Source organism: Alligator mississippiensis, chromosome 7, assembly GCF_030867095.1.
Source record: "Alligator mississippiensis isolate rAllMis1 chromosome 7, rAllMis1, whole genome shotgun sequence".
NCBI lineage: Eukaryota > Metazoa > Chordata > Crocodylia > Alligatoridae > Alligator > Alligator mississippiensis.
This window is the reverse complement of record NC_081830.1, coordinates 55,996,278-56,021,636: the sequence shown is the minus strand read 5'-3', so window position 1 is coordinate 56,021,636 and position 25,359 is coordinate 55,996,278. Positions and strand designations below refer to the sequence as shown.

Sequence of the window (25,359 nt, the reverse complement as noted above, 5' to 3'; positions counted from 1 at the left end):
CGAGTTACTAATTACTATGAGTAAAGTATCACAATATAGGCTTGAGAAGGCTCCTTTCTCCAGTTCTTTAAGGAGTCTTTCAGCAAAAACAAGGAAAGTAACACTTCATACTATTGCTTTTATTAAGGTGAAACACAAGAAAAAATGCATAAACAAACATAAAACATTCTAACACATTAGAATGCATTATACATCACAAAGAAAAAAAGTGAAACTTCTTCTTTATATGTCATCTTTAAGGGTAACTGAAATGGATGTAATAAGATAGTTTTCACACACACTGACCCTAAATAACTGTCATTACAACATTGATGACTTTTATTTTCATCTGTTCAGATAAAACTTTTATCTCTATCTCCCGTACAGAAAAATAAAAACATCTATTTAACATGCATGATGGATATAAATAAATAAATAAAATATTTATTTATCATGCACAATGGATATGTATATATGATAAAAATAAAAATATTTATTTATCATGCATGATCGGTATGTACATATCCATCATGCATAATAAATAAATATTTTTATTTTTCTGTATAGGAGATAGAAATACAAGTTTTATCAGAAAAGATCATGATAAAAGTCATCATAACAGTTACTTAGGAAAAATGTTTGCAACATAGCTGTTCCCTATGGTTAAAACATAGTTCCATCCTAAGACACAATGATACCTAGCATCTCTAAGGCTGTAGCATGCTTTTAAACAAGATTTAAACATGATTAGAAACTGTTTTATTACAAACTGGAACCACATTTTAAATACGTTGTTGGATGACCAGGTTGTAATAAGGTCCTCCAGCACAGTTGGTTTAACTCTATTTGGGGTCTCAAAGATGGACCTGTTTTTAAGTGGTAGAGCAATGACTGGGCTTCAATACATTATAAAGCCTTAAAAATAAATTATGTATAACTTTTAAATTGAAATAGAAAATGCTTTATAATTATGTTTTTATTGCACCGTGGTAGTGATTAAAAGTTTTTGAGCTGCTCGTGGTAAGGTTCAAGTGAACACTTCAATCACGTTATCCAACTTTTGCAATTAACTTTAGGGATGCTAGTCATTTCAGATCTATAGTAAAATATATATTGGCCACAGAAAAATATATTTTCTGGTACAGTTTCTAACTTTACAAGTGACCATGCCAAACTAGTAGCAATTATTTACATTTGTATGCATACATCTAATTGTGATCTGCACAAGCAGTCTTGTGCATAGTATGAGATGGAGTACAAATACAATGTAACTAGTTAGGGGCTCCAAGTGCAGTACCTCTAAAAATAACATTACAAACTGCTGTTTTTTCAAATAATTAAGATACTTCTTAAAACATTCACTCATTGTGTATGTTTATATGTTCTGGTCAAACAGAAATAAGCATAGTTACCATATCTATGTAATGCAATACACCTTTCTTGTGTAACCCTCATGACATTACCACTTTAAATCTGGATCAGTGTATAATCACCACCACAGATATCACTAATGTGCTGCACATTCTAATTTAGGTAGCAAAAATAACCAACCATCATTATTTTTTTCTCCTACGTATTTTCACACCCTTCCATTCAAACCCCACTTAGCTTTCACATATCTTTAAACTACAGGCTTTGGGGTCAGGAAGTTTTCTTTGTACGGGTGTTGCACAGATCACTTCTTACACAGCTCCATGCACATGTAACCCAACCTACCAACAATATTAAGATTTACAAAAACTATAGGAAATGGAAGAAATGCCTATCCCCTAGGAAGGAACCATACCTTCGGTTCTCTCATTACACGAACAAATCACTCTGGTTAGATCCCTAATTAAGCACTGTAGCTCATGAAAAGTAACCTGTCTCAGTTGCAAGGTAGCTGTGCTAGTACCTCTAAAATGCCTATTTTGAGCTAAGGGGCTATTCCAAAAGAAATAACAGATGGATTTGTTTTTTTCTCTGTGAAGAGGTAAGTTGTGTCACTGTATCTAGCAGCCAAAGAGTTAATTAACAAATCCTCTTACCAACTGTCACTTAGAATGAAATGTTCACATAAGGTCTTTAGTGAAGAACAAATCCTAAAGAATTAAGACTTGTTCTCATAACGTATTAGAAATAGAATGGTTTCCCTCCTCTCTTCCCTGCCCAATGAACTTGCACTTACCCTCTGGTTAATGGGTTTCCCCTCCTTCACTTCCACTGCCAAGCCCAAGTCAGACAATCTGCAGTGGCCATCATCATCCAGAAGGACATTTTCTGGCTTCATGTCCCTATACACGATGTTAATGGAGTGGAGATGCAGAATCCCACAGGTGATCTGAGCTGAATAAAAGATGACTCTGCTCATTTCCAAGCCCCTCTCACCAATGTTGTAGATGTGGTATTTAAGATCCCCTCCATTCATGAGACTTATGACTAAGCATAGGTGGCTTTTGCTCTCAAAGGCATAGGCAAGGGAGACTATGAAACGACTGTTGACCTTCTCCAAGATCTCCTTCTCTAGCAGAGCCATCTTCTCCCCATTTTTCTTCTTTAACCTCTTCTTATCTAGTTTCTTACAAGCATACATCTTGCCAGTGTTTTTTACTTGGATGGCACACACCTAGAGGACAAGGATACAAAGTGAAAATAAGTAGTTTATATGCACACACTGGAGGTGAAACAAGAATGGCAGTGGGTAGGACCTGGAAAACCATGAGGTGCAAGAGGGCACTGTTTGTGATTCATATGATGGGCAGCGTTAGCAAGGAGATATAACAAGAATAGGAAATTGGTTCATTTTACTTGGATGGCTCTATGTAGAGTTAATTTTATCTCTGGGGAGCCTGTTTTATCTAGGTTTGGATAAAATAACACTATGAAAACAGAAAAGTGGGTGTCTTGGGACAGCCTCCCACTTCCCAAAAATGGAGTTATATCATACTATGGAGTCTAAGGAAGTGATTTTTTTTAAGGCACTGGCCATCTACTTAGTCTATTATAGGCTTCTCCTTGCATTCCCCAAACCCATCTATTGTCTTAGGGAAGAGGGGGATGGGGTGGGAGTTGCTTTCCAAAGTAGAGCTCCTACCTCTCCAAAGCCGCCTTTGCCCAGCACCCGGTACTCATAGAAATACTTTTCATTTACTGGCTGCTTCTCAAAAACTTTCCACTGAAGGAACTTGTCATAGAAGCGACTCTTCTGGAATTCCTGAAAGGGCTTGTCCTGGAGGAAGGTCTTGCTCTCCCGCTTGGCCAGCTCCACAACATTCTCATAATCCTTTTCAGTGGCTTCCTGGCACTTGCTGGCCAGGTTTGAGCTTATGAAGGCCAGGTAGCTACTGGAGCCAGACTTGAGAAAGTTAGTGAATAGGCTGTCTACAATACTATTCTTGGTGCTGTCTTCTGCCACTTCCCATCTGGATACTTCATCCAGAAAGTTCTTGACTATGACATATTCAGGCACAGTCTCTAAGAACTCCCTGAACATTTTCTTGCCAATGGGCTGCACTTCACAGGTGCTCTCATAATCAGCAGGAATAGCCTGCCTGATCTCATGGTTAGCTTTGGGTAGTGAGAGGCTCCTACGTCTCCGCTGAATCTCCTTGGCATCTCCATCGGTGCTCTTCCGGGCCTGCAGGTATGCTGTATTGGCGATCAGGTTATCCAGCCCCGCCATGTCACACATCTTGGCGAGTTTTTGGGGTGGCAAAGCCTGGCTGGGTCTGTGACTGACTGGTCCTGGTGCTGTGCTGCTGCTGCCCTGGTACCTCTCTCTGCCTGTGTGCGTGTGGGTTTCAGAGATGCTGGGAAGACAAACTGATTTAGCATTAAATACCTCTCAAGGATTTTCACTAAGTACCTTTAGGTGTATGTACCATTCGTGGAAAGTGACTGGTAAGAGGTTTCTCTCTAAGGAGCTTTGACTTTGCTATCTATAGCCAGTGAGACGACATCGCAGGCAAACCTTCCCACTGCTGGCACTGAACAGGCAGATTTCAGTTAGTGTCCCTCAGCCCCGCAAACATGCCAGAATTTCCTTATTTCCAGTGTCTATGGTGCTCTAATCCCTGGAAGGAGGACAGGTAGGAGACAAAGGAGGTTGCTCTTCCTGCAGCATACTTAACACTGGGGTTCTGGGAATTATGTTCTTTTTCTTTTATTGTTGAGGGAAAAAAGCTTTTACAAGAGGCAACTCACTGCCATCTGTGACACAAAAGTTGAAAGAGGAGCACTGGGTGCTTGGAATTTGTTTAATCAGGCCCATTCTCTGGACACAAACATGTCCTCTAGCTCAAACCAAGAGAAATATCAAGTGTTGTAACCTGCACATATATGCTGCTTCTTCTAAAGGAACAGAAATCAGGTTAGGTAAAGAACATGCCATGAATCGTTGCTGCCCTAAAAATACTGTTTTCTAGCTAGTCTGAGGCTCCCTTACACACAGCAAAGGGGAAGCCAACCTAAATTTGTATAATGCAACTATTTCTGTTATACTCTAAAAGAACAGGTTTTCTTTTCCCCATCTCTAAAATATTTCAAACCACACTCCAAACTTTGAGTCCTGATATGGTCATTCAGACCAAGAGAGTCTTCAGTGTGTTCCAAAGACTTTCTGGTTCAGCTCTTGGTAATTCAAGAGGAATTAATGGTATAGGAGATATTGGCTAACTGAGAGTTAATTGTCTAACTAAGAATTAAGTTGAGCATAGGGTTGAATATGACCAACTAACATGCATTTGATTCCTCCCCTTGTCCAATCATGTTGCCAAACCATGCTAGTTAATACTGAGAACACAGATTTAAAAAAACTCAAACAATCCCCTATTTTTCTGAGCTTAGATACAGCCATAGACAGATGTCTCAGTTGTTTATACGATCTGGAACCTGTATTTCTGTAATTCAATAGAAGTTTAAAGTATATAAGAAATATCTAATTTAACTATTTTTTAAATTACCAATCTGTTACGTATATCAAACATGGAAAATATATTGTGTTGCCTACAGTTTGTTTAAATCCAAGTGAAAGTATAAAGTTAGGATGTATCCTTTGGTTATTATTTATTTACTATTTGATTACTATTTTATTTGCTAATATGCACTATTCATTATGGTAAAGGATAAAAGTATTAAAAATGAGGTTTTTAGTAACAGAAAAACTATTCTTCATTAACCATAGTGATCTTGGTGAGTCTTATTAAAAATTTAGCATAGTCTCCATTGACCAATACCTATTTACCTATATTAAAATATTACAATGGTTAGTAATTGCCTATTAGACAGACAGTAGGAGTTTTTTGTACTCATGCTTTCCAAGGGCTCTGTAGTTTCATGGTTCGATATCACAAAATTGGCTATTTTAAAACTTTTCACGTGTTAGTTAAAAAAAATAAATAAAAGAAACACATACACACTCTCACAGAATAGGTACACATTAATATTACCAGCATTTTGCTGAAAGGCAGAATAGAGCAAATCACTTCCTTCAAAATACACCTTACATCCTTTAAAAGAAATAGAAATTATTAAAATATTTTTGTTATACTTCTAAGTCAACTGTAATGAATTATGTATATTCTAATTTGCTGCTGAAAATCTTGGAAGTGTATGAAAAATGCAAAATAGTTCATTTCAAGAGAAAAATATCCCCCAAGACCACATGCAGCCTTCTCCTAAAAATCATGGCTTTTAATCATATTATTAACATAATTTTAACCCTTAAAAACCCTGCTGTTTGACTGATATTTGACTGATATTTTCTACTAAAGTAGGGAATGTCTTGAGGAACATTTAAGAATGACATATTGGGGTTAATATTCAGGATTTTCTACTCAGAGTCTCGACAAAAGTAATTTTGATTGCTCTCAAACCCAAAGGAAAAAATCAGTTCTTTTTTAAAGATAGAGTATTTTATGTTTTCCCTCTTCTTTAATTGTTTAGCAAAACAACAAAAACAAATACAAAATCTGACAACACCATACCACAGTACAGCAGCAAATAGTTACGTTCATACGCCCACTCTATAAAATAAATTCAGTGATATTTTTTAAACACAACCACCAACTTTCTGAATATAAATCCGTGCAGTGACTGAAAAAATGGCATGTAAAAACCCACACAGACAACTGAAGAGCTGAAAAACTATCACCATATGTAAGACATACTTGGGTCTTGCTTAACTTTGAAACAATATAACTTGACATCCTATTTTTATGCAAGTGTGCCTAAGTAAAATCAGTTTTATGTTGAGACATGGAGGCTCTGTATCCAGTGGCAACTTAAAAGCTGCTTTACCACTTTAGAAAAGCTTAAGCTTTATAAAGTACCTCTACTAGGATTTCACTATTCCAAATGAACACGCGCGAGTGAGAGAGAGTGCTGATTTTTAGGGGAAAGAGAGCCACTCACTGTCTTCTTTACTTATTCAAGTATAGAACATTATACCTGGATGAGGGAGAGGGGAAGCTTAGATTATAAAGACATTAATGATTCTGGTTACCAAAGGCTGATGCTCCACTAGTTTATTTTTAACATGTAGATGACTAACCTAAAATTATTAAAGACTTGTTTTTTAAAAATTCTCATGTGCTTAATTGTGTAGGTATATCGCAACTGCATTTGGAAACTGGACAATTCATATGTGCAATCAACCCAGTGACAGGGGGATGACAGAAATAAACTTGCAGAGCCCAGTGTTGATAGAAGCCAGCAAAGAAGAATGTTTCTATGTAATTTGTCCTTAGTGAAAAAGCAGTCCTTTTTTCTGGTACTTGCAGACTCTGTTTGGAGGCTGTGTGTTGTGAATAAGACTCCTTGTAGGTCACTGTGTGAGGAGAGGCTAACTACTTTTAATCACAGCAGAGGGACAATTAACTGCTGAGCCTATATGAAGGGGCAGGAGAAACATGGGCAAAAGACTTAAGGAGCCAGGCAGCAAGCAAACAAGGAATTATGGATGCATTTGTTTTTCCTTTAAAAGGACAAAGTAAAAAAATAAAATAAAATAAAATAAAATGATGGTGATGATGGAGGCAGCAGTGAAGGGAACCTGAAGAAACAATGATGACGGGATGCAGAAGCTGCAGGGGGTACAGATCCTTGAGCAAGTATCTGATGGCAGCTATTAATGCATGAAACCTGGCCTGCTAAAACTCATGGAAAAAGGTCTCAAGAACTAAAAGCGTAGCTGGAGATAGATATGGAGTTCAAATGGGGAAATTAAGCTGTACACATAACACAGATACGAGGACGTAACAGAGGCTGCATAGGCAACTCTGTATTTGCAGAAGACCTTCAAATTAGAGCAGGTTAGAGGTGCACCAATCTATCAGTCCATATTGGACAAGCACTGATGAAAGAAAAATTAACATTATCAACAATTGGCTTTTTTTGGCCAGTGTAGCCAATAATGTCACCAATAAATGCTGTGTGCATGCGTGCAGCCACAGCCAGGAATGCAGCCCAACAGTTTGGAGTGCAGCATCTGACCAGTAAGTCTGTGGGAGGAAAGGGATGTGGGGGCAGGGCAAATTGACCCTGGAGCCCTGGGCAGCTCATCCAGGGGGTGCAGAGTTGAGGCGAGTCCCCACCACTGTGTGCATCCCCAGGGGAGACATGGGGGCACGTGTCCCACCCCGGATTTGTGCGTGGGACAAGGGCAGGCCGGCCACTTTGGGCTCAGGGCCAGGGGCTGTGCCAGCCTCTTCTTGGTGGGCAGCTGGGCCAGGGCTGCGCTGGGAGCAGGTGGGGTCTGAGCAGACAGTGGTGCTGGGAGAGGTGGCTACAGGGAATTTTGCAGTAGCTATAGCCCCTCCCAGTGCTGCCCCCACCAGCCCCAAGCATAACCCCAGCCAAGCCCAGCCCCCCTGCACTGGGAAGAAGCTGGCACAGCTTCCAACTTCAGCCCACAGCCTGCCTTTGCCCTGTACACAAATCCAGAGGGGCACATGCCCCCCATGCCTCCTCTGAGGATGTGCACAGCAGTGGGGAGCTGCCCTGTTTCCTACCCCACACAACCCTCAGACAAGTTGCCAATGACTCCATCCTGCTCCTGGGGGTGCATTCACCACCATGGCTAGGCAGCACTAGCCCCTGCCCCAACCCCAGCCCTACATCCTCCCTCACCATGGAGGCCTTGATCTGCCCCCCCCATGCCCCTTCCCCACGCCTCTTTTCCTCCACCCTGCCCCCCACCAGACTTATTGGCTGGATGCTGCTCTCTAAGCTGCTGGGATACATATAGACTATTGGATTGGTATCGGCCAATATGGCTGGTTAATAATCAGCCATTGGTATCGGCCAAATCGTTGGCACTGCACTCCTAGTACAGGTCTCTAGATGAGGATGATGACCGATAGAAGCAAGTAACCACTAGAACAGGGGTAGGCAATGTTTTTTGGCCCGAGTGCTGAAAAAACCACAATGTCTACCTCGGAAGGTGCCGGAGTGCCAACATGTCAGCAAAAAAAAAAAAGTGTGTGTGTGTGGGGGGGGAAGTACATGGCAGGATGTGCTGCATATTGGTATATTTAATAATCATAAATGTTGCCTTTGTTGTTGTGTATTCCTTTTTTGTTGGGCATGTTACAATGAGAGAGGAAAAAAGAGATAAATAAGAGAAAGAGGAGAGAGAGACAGAGAGAAAGAGGAGGAAAAAGGAGAGCAGAGAGAGAACCAGACACACGCACACAGAGAACCACATGCACAAAGACAGAGAACCAGAACACACCCAAAACAGCCACATGCATACACACTCCAGAACCAGACACATGTGTAGGCACACAGAATCAGACAGAGGAGGACAAACACAAAAAACCAGATGCGCAGGCGCACGGATCCGGGCTCCTGGGCCACCAGACAAAGTCTGACCCAACAATGTCCTGGTCCTGCCAGAGCACCTGTGCTTCCCTGGGGAGCCAGCCCCCGAACTGCAACACAGCTGGCTGAGGCCCCAGCCTGGAGCCTGCCCATCAGCCCAACCACCCACCCATCCCACACAGCTAAGCCCACAAAAGGTGCAGTGCTCCTGGCAAGGGGCAGCGCCAGCCTCATCCTGCTGGCGGGGCTGGGCTTGGAGCAGGTGGGAGTCAGGTGGGCTCAGCTGCAAGCCCTGCTGCAAGCAGCCTGGACTCTGTGGTTGGCAGCAGCTACCAGAGCCTGGGCCGGCTGCAGCCAGGAGGCTGCAAACAGCTGCTCCAGCATCAGCTCCATACCAGCGGGTGCACGTGTGCCTTGGAGCAGATGGTGGGGATAGGGCCTGAGGCAGCACAGCCCTCCCGCTGTCTGCTCTGAGGTGCACGTGCAGTCGCCTCCAGCAGGGAGCTGATGCTGGGGCTGTGGAGCCCAGCACAGCTGTTTGCAGCCTGCCTACTGCTTGGTGCAGCTGCCCAGAACCCAGGCTGGCTACAAACAGCTGCGCTGGGCTCTGGAGCCCCGCCATTAGCTCTGTGCCAGCAGCGGCAGAGAGGCCGGGGTTGCGCTGCCTCAGGCCCCTCCCCCAACGTCTGCCCCAAGACATGGGTGCACCCGTCGGTATGGAGCTAGTGTCGGAGCAGATGTTTGCAGCCTCCTGGCTGCAACCAGCCCAGCCTTTGGGCAGCTGCTGACAACCATGGAACCCGGTCTGCTTACAGCGGGGCTTGCAGCCGCCCAGCCACCTGCTAGGAGCAGCCCAGGCTTCGTGGCTGGCAGCAGCTGCCTAGAGCCCAGGCCGATGGTGGCATGCCAAGCAAAATGGCCTCATGTGCTGTGCTTGGCACATGTGCCAGGGGTTGCTGACCCCTGCACTAGAACAAGGTTAAAGAAGACATTGACCAGTAGGAGAAAGAGTTTAGCAAAGCTCATGCTGCACAAAAGATCAATAGACACACATGAAAGGAAATTAAGAAAATCAGCTAACCCAAAAGAGAGGAAAAGATAATAAAAATAACTGGGGACTGAAGTGTGAGGAAGAACAAGTGTTACCTTCAAAAGATTGAGAAAGAATGGAGGATAAGAAGAGCTGACAAACTGCAGACAGAAGGAAAGATAATAAGACTGGAGATTCAATACTAACCCCACTATAAAGGAAGACTCTAGAGAGCAAGAAAAATTATTAACGATCTGGGAAGCATGGCTTATGAAGAAAAAATGAAAGAACTAGGGTTATTTAGGTTGGAGAAGAGAAGACTGAGCAGGGATTTGATAACAGTTTTCAAATACCTGAAGACTGATTATAAAGAGGATGGAGAGACAGGATAATCCTGTGTAGAAGACAGGACTAGGCATAATGACCTCAAACTGCAGTAGAGGAAATTTAGGTTGGAGATTAGGAAGAACTTTCCATTCAAGCATTTGAACAGGATGCCTAGAGAAATTATGGAATCTCCATCCTTAGAAATCTTCACAAGTAGGCTGGAGAGACTTGGCTGGGATGATTACAGCTGATCCCATCTTGAACTGAGGACTGGGCTAGTTGACCTCATGAGATCCCTACCAACCCTATTTTCTTATGATCCTATGAAGTTCAACTGTGAAAGCTGTAATGTTAGGAAATATCAGTAATGGTATTTCCAGTGGAGACAAGATGCTGGTGATTTTCCTTCTATAATACTGTGTAAAGTTCTGATCACCCATGTTCACAAAAGATTAATTTCACCTGAAACACATACGGGGAAAGACTAGCAGAATGACCAGGGAAACAGGAAGCCTACCATACCACAGAAGACTAAAAGGGGTCAGGCTTGTTTAATCTAGCAAAGTGAAAGCTAAATGGATACAGTTGATCCACATACCACAGTGTTTCCCGACCAGTGTGCCATGGCACAAAAGTGTGCTGTCAGAAATGAACAGGTATGCCACAGAACTTTGCCATGGCAATAAGCTACAATAGGTATGAAGATGGGGAATGCCTTAACAGGTGTGCTGCGGAAAATTTTTATTAATGTAAGTGTGCCTTTGGTTGGAAAAGGTTGGGAAACACTGACATATCTCACACATGCACGCGCCAAGGAAAACAATCCTTTCCAGCTTCTAGAACTACTTTGGCAAAAATGCGTGTCCAAGCCATGATTGCATAATCCTGAAATATGGTGATCAGACAGCAAGATTGGAAGATAAAGAGATGAGGGGGAAAGGTACTTGGCAAGAGAGTGCATTTCTGCTGGCTAACCACAAAGACTGCACAGCTTTGCAGTAGAGCCTTGCTCCTCAGTTTCTTATATCTGAGATCTTTGATCCATTGTAGAACAACCAGTTTTCTAGTGGTTAGCACAATCTCTCTCTGTTGGCTCTGTTCCAATTTTTATAAAGAAGCCAAGGATACTGGCTTTGCAGCCCAGTATTAAGGATACTCGGCTTAAGATACCCCGCTTAAATGTGGGAGCCTGAGGTCAAGTCACTTCTCCACTAAAGATACATGTTGAAATTTATATTCTTTAAAAAAAAGGATCAAAGGATTTGAGAAAATAGGTCCATAAATAAATGTATGAGCAGCTTTGAAATTCAAACTGAAAGATACTTCTAAGGATCTAATTTTAGTGAAGACTAGAACTGTCAGAGAACTGTCAGGAGGACAGTTTAAAACTTAAAGTGAGATTGAAGTAATATAATATGCATACATACACCTATGGACACACAGCCCATTAAGATATGATTATTTGCATTTCACTGTGATAAGGACATGTCCTACACGTATAAAGTAAGCTCTAGCTTTTAATAGCTATAAAGAATTTTAGGTCAATTTCCCTTTTCTGCATTTCAAGTAAGGATAAGATGCAGTTAAACATTAATAAATATTCCATATACTGTATCGTCCAGTAAAAAAAATCAAGTGCTGATTATGGACACAAATTTACTTGTGTTGTCAAAATAAATAATAAAAAAGCCAACACATTTCTTTCAAATTACTATATTCACCGTGGAATCTCCAAACACTAAACATATGCCATGTCAAATTATTATATTTGCTGTCCAAGAATTATGTATCTTTTGCCTAGCACCAGTTCTTGAATTTAGCTTTGACCTATATTTGATTTAACTTGACACAGAACAAGGATTTAATTGCATTAGATTCCATTAAGCGAAAGGGAAAAATTCCTTAATTTTGTGAAAACTTTTGTACAGGCTGTATGTTTCTTGCAGGCATTTTAGGACTAAATAAAAAGAATCAGAGGCAAACAGGTATTCAAAGAAAGGAATAATAATAAAGTGATTTCCATCTACAAATATAACCTAATGAAATTGAGGGATGCTGTAATAATAAGGAAAAAATGTCTATTAATCCTCAAAATCATGACCAATAAATACAACAAAACTTCAAATGGTAACAGCATAAAATAGCAATGTGCTACATTATCATTTTGCTAATTTAATTAGTATCTGCTTTCCTTGTAACATAAGCTGACAAAATACATGTATTATACTTTTGAAACAGTTTAATAGACATAATTCTCAATCTATGTAAAAGACAACCAGGAAGCATCTAGATAACTGATTTTTTCATGTCATTAACCAAATTATTTCCAAATAATGTCCATTTCAATAATGAGTAATGGTTGAAAACACATACATTCATTGCATTTAATATAAATTGCGGTAAAAATAAATCTTAATATGGTAAAAGTTTAATACTTTAAGTTGGAGTAACCAGGTACATATAATTATAAAAGGAAAGGCCTTCATATTTAAAAAATGTGTCTCTGCAGTTCATTGAATCATTTTAGAAACAAGTGCTTGCCCAAACCTAAATATGTAGTTTTTGCCATAGTGGGGAAAAGGACCAAAAAACCCCCAAAAAACAAAAACAACAACAACAACAACAAAAATGGGGGGGAAGGAAAGAGAGAGATGAATACTTCCTAAACTATTTATTTTAATTAAAAACAAAATAATTTTCCAGAAATTTATGGTGGTTTGGTACAGATGCAGTATTGGATGACAAGATTTTTCTTTTTATACATTAATTTTAACACATCAATTACAGCATATCAGGTTTATAAACAAGATGTTCTTTTTGAAAGCATACAACATTTCTTTGACCAAAAATCATTACAAAGGTTGTATCTACAGGTATTTTCAGCCAAGAGCATTTCTAAGTAGTTGATACAATTAACATGTGATCAGGAACAAAGACACACTTTAATGTGTTTTATATTCTCAGTTGTAGAAGCTTGAAACAAGAATTAACAAAATGCAGACCTAAACATTTGAGGAGTGCCCCCCAAAACATCTTTTAATCATAGGTACAAGCTAAATTAATGATGCCATAGTGTTCTATCCTTTCAAATTGGTACATGGCATAAGATGTACAGCACACCAAACAAGTTCAGAAGAAAAAACTCAATATTTTTATTTGCCAATTCTTTGGACCACCCAGTCCTGTTGACAGAGGGGACAGCGATTGTTCTGTTTAACCCACAGAGACATACAGCAATTGTGGAAGGAATGATTACATTCTCCCCAGACAACTGAAAGAAAAGAAACAAACACTTAATATGTTCCAGTTACAATATTTAACATGGATGTCCAAATTTTATTCCAATAAAGGATCCTAACTATCTATCTAACTCATTCAGATTTTGACAGCTCATATAAATATATGAGTACGCAGGGGTTCTGATAGAATTACATTAGTTTTACTATTTTGATAGCACTTCCCACACACAGAATACTGTGCTTCTACAGAAACTGTCTTGCTCATCAACTTTTAAAAATATGTGTAACAAAGTACTTGTAATTTAAAAAGAAACTCACATAATTTCATCTTCTAACAGACCTGTAAAATGCCTGTATATTTTTGTGCTCTATATAGTAATAATCTGAACAGTCTGGAGTTGTAAGTGAGACTGTGACTGGTAAGAAAGCTTCCAAAGTTCTCTCTTCTTCTTATTTTCCTCCCCTATTAATAAATATAACTAGCGTAATGTTGATTCACTATCATGTACCAAAGATGTAAAGGCACGTTATTAAATTCTATTTAATGCTTTATTTGAATGTTAATTCTTAAAGTTATGATATGTTCTAAAGAGAATAAGCCATACAAGATACTAATACATAAGCTTTACAATGGGTCAAAAATCATTCACAGGATATAATCATCACAACAAAAAAACCTGGAAAACAGACATACTTTCTACCTAGTTCTGCATTATACTAGCTTCTTTTTGTCCTGCTTCCATTATGCAGGAATGGTAGATATGGGCACAATGCAAATGACTGTTGTACACTTTATTTTTTTTTAATTATCTGTCCTGAGTAGAAGACATAAGACAAGCAGGGATTTTTTAAAGTATTAAACTGATGAACTAAAACTGCACGAACATCATGTTAATTCAATAGTATTCTCTCCACATGAATGACCAAAACTGTGGAAGGCTTATAATTAAAATTAAATTAATAGAATACTGGACAAGATGCTATTATTTATGACACATAATATTATGACACCTCAAAGTTGAAACTATTTGAATAATGAACAGTTAATATTTCCATTTGTGTTTTGGTAGGTTAACCCATACAATAAAAACTGCTTTAAATCTACACGTCATATAACAAAATTTAGCATGATGCTTAACTTATGACTTTGCCAATGGACAAGGATATTAACAATGAAATAAGGTGGTTTCAATAAGGTGGTTCAATTGAATTTTCTGGCACACGTCAAAAGAAGAGGTAGTAGTTATTTCCTATACACAGCAAAGTCTATATTGCTGTGTCTTGAATAAACTAATTCTCCTTGGGAATGTACAGACTGATAAATAACTAGATGCAGATTTGCTCTGTCTAGTAGGCTTTTACAACAGTCTCTTTTACATTAACAATGTATCAAAGTTTTATAGTTTATTTTTAAGAATTAATAAAATTAGCATTAGCTTAAATCTTAAAAAAGTACCCCACTGAGAGCAAGCCTTTAGTTGAAAAACAAGAGAATGAAATCACTACATACCAACACAATCTTCTTGTTTGTTTTCAGCTTGACATCTAAGACAGGCATCTAAAAGTAAACAAAAACAAAACACAATTTGAAGCTCAGGATACAATTCTAAAAAGAGGTTTTTCGAAGTCAAATAGAAACTCTGGCACACATTTATATGGGTAGAAACTCAAGTTCTGCCAATCTTGTTCATCAGTATTCGACATTAGACAAAAGGAAAATTAAAATACAAAGTCGTATGTATAACTATATATACACACAGTATATATCTATATCTATATATATCCCCCCCACCCCATGGGAGAAAAAAAAGAACTGGTAACTGTTTGATAAACTTTTCTCACCCTCCATTTTGTTGAGGCATTTTCATAACTTATGCTAAAACATCTCCTTTTGGTGGATGTGACTATTGGGGCTTGTGGCAAATGCATTCAAGAATAAGTAAAAATTAAGTAAAGCCAGAGCAGAAATACGTAACCCATGACTCCAGAACTGGTTTAAGGAAGTAATTCACAATTCAGTTGTTTTTCAACCTGCTACAACCCCAGCAGTGTTGTTTACACAGCAATGTTACATGACGACAACAAGTATATAATTTCCCCTCTAGCCAAATGCACATACAAGCCTGTTTTTAAAGGATACATTAGTTTCCCCTGTAAGCGAAGAGACCAATAAGGACAAAACACCTTTTTGTTTTTTAAAGTGGGGTCGGTTTTTATAGCCGATACAAAATCAGCAGACTGTGTGAAAGATCAGGCTTCTTTCCCCTTTGGTTACTGCTGCTTCACACATAATGGAAGCCCTTATTGCAGGGGCAGGCAATTATTTCGGGCAGAAGGCCGTTTACCAAGTTGTGGCAAGCTGTCAAGGGCCACATGGGTAGCCCCGCCCCCGGTCACCATTTTGGGACCAATGCCCCAATGTCTTGGGACCAATGCCCCAGGGCAGGGCACAGGCTGCCAGGGGTCTGTGGAGCTGGGCTTGGCTGCACCAGCAGGGAGAGCGGGGAGCTGGCCCGGCTCCACAGAGCCCCTGCCAGCCGGAAACCTGTACTCCTGCCACCCTGCTCTGGGCCCTGCTGGCACTGGCCCTGGAACACAGGTGTGGGCCCTGCTTCCGCACCCGCTCACTCCCAGTGCCCCCCAGCCCCGCAGTACAGGCACGGGGGTAGCGCACAGCCCCAACCCCTTGCTCGCTGGCAGGGAAGGAGCTGGTGCTGAGCACGGGGGAAAGACGGCCCCTCACCTGCCCCGTGGGCAGCACTCCTTGCTGCAGCTGCTCGCAGCCCATGCGGGGCTGTCCTGAGCAGGCACAGGCAGCCCCAGGCAAGCTGTGAGCCGCTGCAGCACGGGGCGCCACCCATGGGGCGAGTGAGGGGCTGCTTCCCCCTCCCCCCACACTCAGCACCAGCTTGTAACCCACCCCCACTGTCAGCCTGAGCCCCGTGCCAGCTCCGGGCTCGCCTGTCAGGGCTGTGCTGCGGCGGCAGCAGCTGTGGCCCCCCCTGGAGCTCACGTGCTGAACAGCAGCAGCAAATGCTGCCTGGCCTGGCGCAGATAGAATGGCCTCATGGGCTGGATCTGGCCTGCGCGCTGTATTTTACCCACCCCTGCCTTACTGCTACTTCTAGTTCATATTCCCTTGCCCAGTCCTCACTTCATCAACCAGTGAAGAAGAAAGAGAATGGAAGCTCAGTAGTGGCTATTCCTCAAGCAAGGCGGGGGTAGGGGGAAGATGGGAAGGGAAGGAAAACAGCTGAATAGATAGCCAGAACTAAGGAAAGGCACTTTGTCCCTGAAGTCGTATTGAGTGCGATGAGTAATACTAAACGAGCACTGCTGTAGTGACTGCATTGACTACTTTTGTTCAGGAGTATCCATCCTCAACATACAGGGTTCTAACTGTCCATCTTCAACATCATCAACTCTATCTACAGTTTCAGAGTTATCTGCTAATGATACCACTGTTCCAGTCAAATGTATCACATAGTATATCACCTGTAGCAAAAAGAAAAAAAAATCTCCATCATCCTGAAACAATAGATAAGTTTGTAATAAGAACCAGCAGATCACAGCAGGAGGTAATTGAAAAAATTGCTCTGTTTATGCAACAAACTCTCCTTTCCATATTGTTGAGAACACACACTTCATTGACATGGTTCAGTCATTACAACCAGGATACAGTCCACCCAACAGAACAGATATAGCAGGCAAATTGCTGGATGAAGTATATGAGAAACAAACTGAACAGTGTGCAAAAAATCTAGAGGGGAAAATTGTTAATCTGAGTCTTGATGGGTGGGGACCAATGTCCACAATGATCCAGTAACGTGCTTGCGTGACAATAGAAGAAGGGACTGTCTACCTTTCAGAAAAAATTGATATATCAGGAAATGCACACACAGCAGATTACTTACAAGAAGTAGCAGTAAAAGCTATAACAAACTATGAAAAATATTCAAAAGTCTAGTATGCTGCTTTGTCACAGACAATGCTGTAATGTGCCAAAGATGAGAAGAAAGCTAGAAGAAAGTGAAGAAAGCCCCAAGCTCATATGGCTGCAGAGCTCATTTGATGCACCTCTTAGCCAAAGACTTCAGTGCTCCATAAGTAAAGGCTAATGTTGAAATTGCAAAATACTTCCACTAACAACCACTATGCAGCAGCTGCTCTGAAGAAAACAGGAAGGACCGAACAAAATCTCCCACAAGACCTGTGGTGGAACACAGCAGTGGACTGTTTTGAGCGATATATTGAGAACGGGCCTAATCTGATGACAATTTGTAAGCAAAATCGTGACAAAATAGATGGAACTGTCATAGCCAGAGTTCTGTATTCCTCTTTAGCCCATTGTTGAGAACGTATGCCGACTATCCTGAAGCCTACTTCCGTAGCTTTGAACAAAGCACAGGGAAATAGCTGTTTTATTGCTGATGCTGTTGCAATTTGGACAGAACTGAGTGAGAACTTGAAAAAAGACATACTGTACACAATAACAGAGTTAAATTACAGGCATTAAAAAAAGAACAGATCAAGCACTATCTCCAGCTCATTTTCTTGTCAATATTCTCAACACACAGTACCAGGGTCAATCCTTAACTGCTCAAGCAGAGGAGTTGGCTATAACATGGGCATCCAGCAATCATAATACCAACTATAATAAATTTCAGGGCTAAGGGTGAACCATTTAAAAATATATATTTGCTGATGAGATTTTAAAAGAAAGTCACACCAGTAAACTGGTGGAAGTCACTTAAGCACCTGGATCCATCAGAGACTACTGAAGTGATAATCCACAACAGAAAAAGCATGAGAGGTTGTCTCTCTTTTCCAGACTATGAATGAACAGGAAAAGGAAAGTGAAGACTGAGTTTGCTGCATAACCTAGTATTTTTTCTCAGGTTGACCTGGCTGAAATAATCTATTTAATTTTTGTTGAAAACACATTTCACATGTATAACTAAAACAGTTAAAAATTCAAAAGTACATACGCTTGTTTTGTTAAAATAGTTTATGTGTTTGTTGCTTAAGAAAAATATCCAAAATACAAGCTTGTTGTTTCAGTTAAATAAAACAATTTAAATGTCTGTTGTTTTTGATGACGGTTTTTGTCGTACTCCCAATACAGTGTCGCAAAACAAACCCCCAAATATCCATCCCAAATCTAGTGAATTGGAGATAGTTCACCTCCCAATGACTTCACAAGTATCTGCTTGAAATAGCTTTGGTAAATAAAATCATAATTCAGTCATCTGATGTAGATGCAAAATTAATCTGAAAAAATATTTAAAAAATCACTGCTTTGAATGTATAGTGTATACCTTCTAAAAATGAAATCTACATCTATCTCTGAGTTGTGAATAATAAGTATTAAGGTCATATCAAACAACAAGAATGCACTTTTTGTAGAAAACAATGATTAAATTGAGGCTTCCTGACCAGCGATTTAAATCGTTATTTAAATCAATCAGTTTTAAATCAAATCCACCCTGATCAAAATCACTCTAAAATTGGTTTTTAAACCAACAAAAAACCCTGGCACAGACGAACGCACAGAACAGATTTCTGTATCTAACTCCATGTAATTTTTTTCCCCTTTGTCAAACCAGGAAATGGACAGATTTGTATCTCTTAATTTAAACCTGTACTTTAATTGGCATGAGTAGAAATTGTCTGTATTGCTCTTGCACTATTGTTACCACTTTATAATCCAGGTTAAATACAGCATAACACTGGATATAACAAAAATCTTTATTTTTTAAACCAACGTTATCCTACTGAAGCTTGGTCAAGGATCTCAATCTCAATGTAAACTTTATCTATTATGCATCTAAAATTGTGTGTCAAGTGTTGTCAATGCTAAAGCTCCTTACATAAGGTCAACGTAAAAAAAAACGATAAGAATTGGGGGTTTTCACACGTGCTCCGGGGGTGGGAGGGTTAAACAGAATGGCTCCAAGCACCACTTTAATTAAAGCACCCGCAGTGTCTACTATATTCAGCGTCCCATGCTTCAAAATGGTGGCAGGGGCACTTTAACTAAAGCTCATTCAATGAGCTTTAGTTAAAGCAACGCCACCACCACCTTGAAGCATGGGGATGCTGAATACATGAGCTGTAGAGGCTGCTAAATAATGCTAATTAGCTCCGAGACATAATTACAGCACATCAGAGCAGTGTCCCCACACATCTACAGGCACCCACTGTGATAATGTTATTCTGGGCTACTGCCTTTTTCTCTTTAGGGTGCTCTAAAATCCTCCCAGCTCAAAAGAACATTTTCAATACAGATAACTCTATGAGAAATGGCTGGGTTGGTGGGCACATCCCCTTCTGCAATGCTGGAGAAAATCTGGACTCTGTCACCATTACAAGCATGAAGGGCTCCTAGAAGAAGTATGGGTAATCTGTATAGCCAAACAATGGCAGGCTGATGAAGGAATTATAGATTTGTCTATAATCTCTTAATGCTCTTGAAGATAACAGGTTATTTTATAACAACAGAATGGAGGAAGCAATGAAGGAATTTCAGGATCCAATACAAATCTGCCTTATTTGGTATGTTTTCTGTCAAATTTGACCTGATGAAGAATGTCTTGCATTTGAAAATGTGTCTAACTTTATTCCAACCATGCAGTTGGAATAAAAGATATCAATAAAATATATCACCCCCCTAAAAAAGATGTCACCCCCCAAAAATCCTTGCTTCTCCAATACCTGGACCATCATGGCTACACCACTCTAGCACTACAAAAAATGTGACTAGTCATCACTTCAAAAGCTACAATTAATATTAGGGGTGCACCAATAAAGATTTTCTTGGCCAATACCAACAGTCAATAATTAACCAACCATATTGGCTGATGCCGATCAAATAACTGATATTTAGTAATAGTGCAAGGCATTTTAAACTACTGACATAAATAAACCTTATTTTGTTTGTTTTGCATTTAAACACGCACATACACACAAACACACATGCCTCCTGCCTGCCCCAGCCCTCTATAAGGAAGGCAGTGACTGCCTTACTCCCAAGCATGTTGCACTCTGCGTTGTGCTCTGTCCTGGGGCAGACCCTTGTACAGACAGCAGTGCCAGGTGTGTTTGGAGCCGCAGAGCACGCCACTATCTCAGCGCCAGTGGGCCCTGCGCAGCCAAGCTCCTGGGGCCGCCAAAGAAAAGCTGCTTTTGCAAAGGCACCTGGTGCCCAGTGGAGCGGAATGTCCCTTGCACGGCATATTACTCTGCCCAAGCTCAGCCCAACATCTCCATGGCAGCTCTGGTACTCAGGCTCCTGCTGCATGTGCAGCATTGCCATGGCAGCAGCAGCAAGAACCAGTAACAGGCCCTTTGTTGCTTAGCTTGGTGCCCTGTGACTGCTCCCAGGCGCCCTCTCCCCTTCTCGCTGCTTGCCAGGACCTGTAGTCTGCTGTGGGCTTGGGCCAGCAGCAGGGCATGGGGACTGGACTACATGCTGTGGGCCTGCGGCCGTAATTATAAACTACAACAACCAAAAAAAAGATAACTAGTAATGTAATTTCTCCTTTATTGGTGCTGATCCCATAGACAACCAATATATTGGTGCACCCCTAATTAATCTTTAAAAAAAGTCAATTTCCACATTATGGGATAATGGGGTAACATTACTCTTAAATGCGCTTCACATATGGAAAACTTTAACAGTAACTTGGGTGCATGTATGTGAATTTAATACTTTGAAGGGTTTGGGATTGATAGCCCTTGAAAAAGAAGCATATACACCACTGGTCTCCAACCCTTTTAGGTTAGAGATCACTTTTGGAACTTAAAAGGAATGAAAGATCCCCTCCCACCCAGCAGATAAGTCTGTGGGGAGGGGAAAGGGCCATGGGGGGGGAGACAGATCAAGACCCCAGCCCTACCCCACTCCCTCCCTCACCACTGGGGCCTTGACTGCTACCTCCCCCCACCCAACAGCGGTGAGGGAGGGGCAAGCCCTGCATAGCTGGAGCAGGGCCAGAGACAGAGCTGCGAATGGCTTATCCAGTGGGCACAGGGAGAGAGGGGGCATGCAGCCCGGGAGGGCAGGTGGTTGCGTGCCCCTGGATCTGCATGCAGGGTTCTTCATGGCTGGGCTACGCTATTGCAAAGAACAATTTTTCTAACTATTTAGTTGGTCTAATAAAAGATATCACATCTAACCAAAGAATCTTGTCTGCCTAAGTCCTTAGACCAACACAGCTACAACCAATAATCCTTACTGATATTTATATGCTTTTGCATAACACTGAAATCTCTGGATGCAAGGAATTGTATACAAGGGCTGAAAATGTTATTTACTATTTACTGCCCTTACAATGCAAAGGATAGTTCAGTTTTCCACACCCACAATCCTCAGCCCTTTTACTGAGACTGATGATGCAGGCTACCTACAGAGATTTTTGTGATGTGAATATCTGCCTAATGCAGTTAGTTTCCGTACTGCTTACCAATGATACAGAACACTGAACTAGAACAGTTAATCCTGTCCTAGATGCACACGACCTAGAGATGAAATTATATTCAACTGCCGTGTTGTCAAAATCTTAACAGAGGGCTGTCCAACTAGAAGCTTAAAGGCTACATGCAGCCCCCAAGGAGTTAACCAGTGGCTCCCAGTCCAGGAACCACTCCCCTCATTGCTCTCCTGCTGCTGCTGCTGGGATTTCCAGGCTCCCCCTTCTTCCTCCAGCTTCTGCTACCTGTCCCTGCCCCCGGGGGCAGGGTGTCACAGGGCCACCTGTGGGGCTAAGCAAGTCCATGGCCAGTGCAGCATGGAGGTGATGGTTAGACTTACCAATTTTTGCTGGCTGGTTGCAACATCATGAGAAAATTCTGTGGACATTTTGCGGATGTGCTCTGGCAGCCCCACCCCTTGGCACTGATTGGTGGGGAAGCCCTAAGGGGATGGCTGCCAACTTGATTGCAAGCTGTCCTTTATGTGGCCCTACACCTCAGTACTGATTGGCAGAAAGAATGAGGGGACAGTGGACATTTTTTCTGCTGCCCTTCATTTTGCTGCCCCCACCAGCCAGTGCCTTCCCCTCCTGGGTGGGCTGTGAGGCTGGGCTACTACAGCGACAAGGACTGCTAGTTCCCACTGGGGAGCCAGCATTTTATTTTTATTGAGGGTTTTTTTTCTGGATTTGGTGAGCACTCCTAGATTTCGTGGTTTTTGTTAAATCTGCAAAACGGTGATTTAAGTAGACCCCCTATTCTTTGTGCAGCTGGAGCAGGGGAGGACACATAGCATGAGGGGGGTGCCCACGTGGCCTGGACAGCACATGGCCAAAGAGCCCATGGCCCATGACCACTCAGAAGTTCGACAGCCCTGTTTAGGCCATGGTTGCACTACTGTTTTCAGCAAGAGCAGGAGCCATGTGGTCCAGCTCCTTGGGAAGGGAAAAGTACTCCAGAGCTGTAAAGAGGCAGAGGGACCGTACGTACCATGGTGTGCAATGATGGTTCTCAACCTTTGTGGACAGGAGCCTGCATCCCTGCTCGGACAAAGCGTCCGCCACAGCTTTTGTGAATGGAGCAGCACCACATCTCAAGAGCTGATGTATGGATGCCAGCACTCACCTCCTTCCCCAGGGGCTGGTCAGTGGGCTTGGGGGCAGTACCATACCTAGACCCAGGCCCGGGCAAGCTTTTAGTATCGGGCCCCCCTTTTTGCCAGAAATAATGATAATCATAATCGGACAATGGGAAAAAAGCTACCATTTTGGGGCCCTGGGCAGCTGGTTCACCCCTGCCTGTGTCCAGGTCTAGGTGGGGGATGGTCCAGGAAGGGACAACCCTGGACCTGCTTATTTGCTTAGCTTCTCTGCTCATCTCCTCGCACCTCACAGCACCATTCAAAGGATCTGGCACCCCAGGGTGCCTCATGGCCCCGGCTGAGAGCCCCGGTGGAGAAAGGCTTTGTATCCCCAGAAACTGAATGCAGGGGAGACCCCTGATGATCCAGGAGCGACTGTAACTACTCCACAGCCAAATGCCATCTACCAGGGGAGGCACTGCCCCTGCTCTCCAGTCACCTGGACACGGGTGGAAGGGAGCCAAGCCCTGCAGACAGCGCAGGAGGCTCTGGTACCACGGAGCGGCCAGGGAGACGCCAGCGAGCCGGGCTCTGGGTTGCTGGCATCACCTGCGAAGCCGACTGGGCTCGAGGGAGGCTGGCTACGGCCCGCGGCTGCCCGGGGCCTGGCTGCGCCCGCAGCTCTCGGGGTGTCCCCGCCGCGGGGCGGGGCGGAGCGGGGCGAAACGCGGCCGCCGGGAAAGCCGCCCGCCCGCCCGCCCGCTCGGCCTTCTCCGGAGAGCGGGCGAGGCCCGGCGGCGCTCACCCATGACCTGCACGCGGCAGATGGCGCAGGTGTCGCACTCCACGTCCCAGCTCCACATGGCCACCGCGTTCCACTTCTTGAGCGAGAACATCCTGTCGGCGCCGCCCGGCCGCGAGCCCGCCGAGCCCGCCTGCGCCTGCGGCCCGCCCGCCTCGTCCGCGTCCTCCGCGTCGGCCATGGCGGGGGCGGGCACGCCGCGGCAGGGGAGGTGCCAGGCAGGCCCGGCGCGGCGGCAGCGCCCCCCAGCGCCCCGGCCTCGCTGTCCCGGGCCGGCGCGACCCGGAGCCCGGAGCCGCGCGGCCTCTCTTGGTGCGGGCCGAGCAGCGACGGGCGCGGGGAGCGGCTCTGGCCCCCCCGCCTGTGGCCCGTAGGCACGGCCGGGCCCAGGGGACACGCTCCCCTTCGCCCCTCGGGCGGGCCCCGGGGCATGAGGCGGCGGCAGCGCCGGGCCCCAGCGCGGCCTGGCCGCGGGCAGCTCCTCGCCGCCGCCCCCCGCGGGCAGGGCCGACCCGGGGCTGAAGCACGGGTGCGCCTCGGCATTGCCGGCTCGCACGGGCCTTTACTTAAACACCACGCTTCGGAAAAACTTAGGTCTTTCTTTTCCATGTGTTTATATATAGAGAGAGGCTAATACTAATATATATTACTAATATATGTGTATGTGTAGAAAAGAAAGCTAAGTTTTTCTATATAGCTAAGTGTGTAGCTATACATTTCCTAATACTAACACACGCACACACACAGAAAAGAAAGCAAAGACTTTAAGAACAACACCAAAAAGGAGAGTTGGCAATACGGGCACCTGCGCCTCTCCCCTCCGTCTAGGCAGATAGAAGCTTTCTGGCTGGAGCTCACTTCACCATCTGTGTAAAGCCACAGCTTGAAGCCTGCAAGAGGGGTCAACTTGAGCACCCCAAGGGATGACAAGGTCCAATGGTCACAAACTCCTGCAAGACTGTTTTAGGCTGGACATAAGGAAAAACTTTACTATCCGAGCCCCCAAGGGCTGGAATAGACTCCCCCCAGGGGTGGTGCAAGCACCTACTCTACACCTTTAAAACACACTTGGATACTTATTTTGCTGGGATCCTAGCTGACTTCCTGCCCCTTGGGCAGGGGGCTGGACCCGATGATGTTACAAGGTCCCTTCCAGCCCTAATGTCTGTGAAATCTGTGAACTGTGAACCAGAGGACACTGGGGTTGGAAGCGACCTTCCCAGCCCCCTGCTCCTTGCTCAAAGCAGCAGCCTCAGCTTTCTCAGCCCAGCCAAGCTTTGTCTTCCCCAGGTCTTAAAAACCTCCAAGAATGGAGATTCTGCAGTCTCTCTGGGCAGCCCCATTCCAGTGCTTCACTGCCCTCCTAGTGAGAGTTTGTCCTAATACCTAACCATGGGGTGACAAATCACTTGGGCTGGAGGACCACTTAGGGAGTTTTCGTGAGCTGTTGCAAGGTGGTCAGTACCCTGTTCCCAGCCCCATGGTCTGCAACAGCTCACCAAAACTTAGGTGGCTCTACCCCAGAGCCTGGCCCCATGCTGTCATTGCCCTGGCCCTGGTCCCTGCCTGCCTGTCCTGCTCCTGGACAGCATTTCCCGCCTACCTGCAGCCCTGTCTCGTCCACCCAGCT

At 43.4% G+C, this 25,359-nt stretch overlaps 2 protein-coding genes across 2 annotated transcripts in view; both read right to left on the bottom strand.

Moving 5' to 3' along the window:
* Positions 1-7,781, bottom strand: part of GRK7 (G protein-coupled receptor kinase 7) — a 28,195-nt gene extending 20,414 nt beyond the window's left edge. Inside the window, exons 1-2 of the mRNA XM_006263322.3 lie at positions 3,053-7,781; positions 2,147-2,584 (exon numbers count right to left, since the gene is read on the bottom strand). Of these exons, the coding sequence (XP_006263384.1) occupies positions 2,147-2,584; positions 3,053-3,649 (1,035 nt within the window). The 5' untranslated portion in view covers positions 3,650-7,781. The remainder of the gene's footprint in view (positions 1-2,146; positions 2,585-3,052) is intronic.
* Positions 7,782-12,791: 5,010 nt separating this feature from the next.
* Positions 12,792-23,927, bottom strand: RNF7 (ring finger protein 7). Its single transcript, XM_006263323.4, has 3 exons — positions 23,733-23,927; positions 14,885-14,932; positions 12,792-13,406 (listed from the first exon to the last, which is right to left on the bottom strand). The coding sequence occupies exons 1-3, from the start codon at positions 23,908-23,910 to the stop codon at positions 13,288-13,290; spliced, it is 345 nt and encodes a 114-aa protein (XP_006263385.4). The 5' UTR covers positions 23,911-23,927; the 3' UTR covers positions 12,792-13,287.
* Between the last annotated feature and the right edge of the window lie 1,432 nt (positions 23,928-25,359).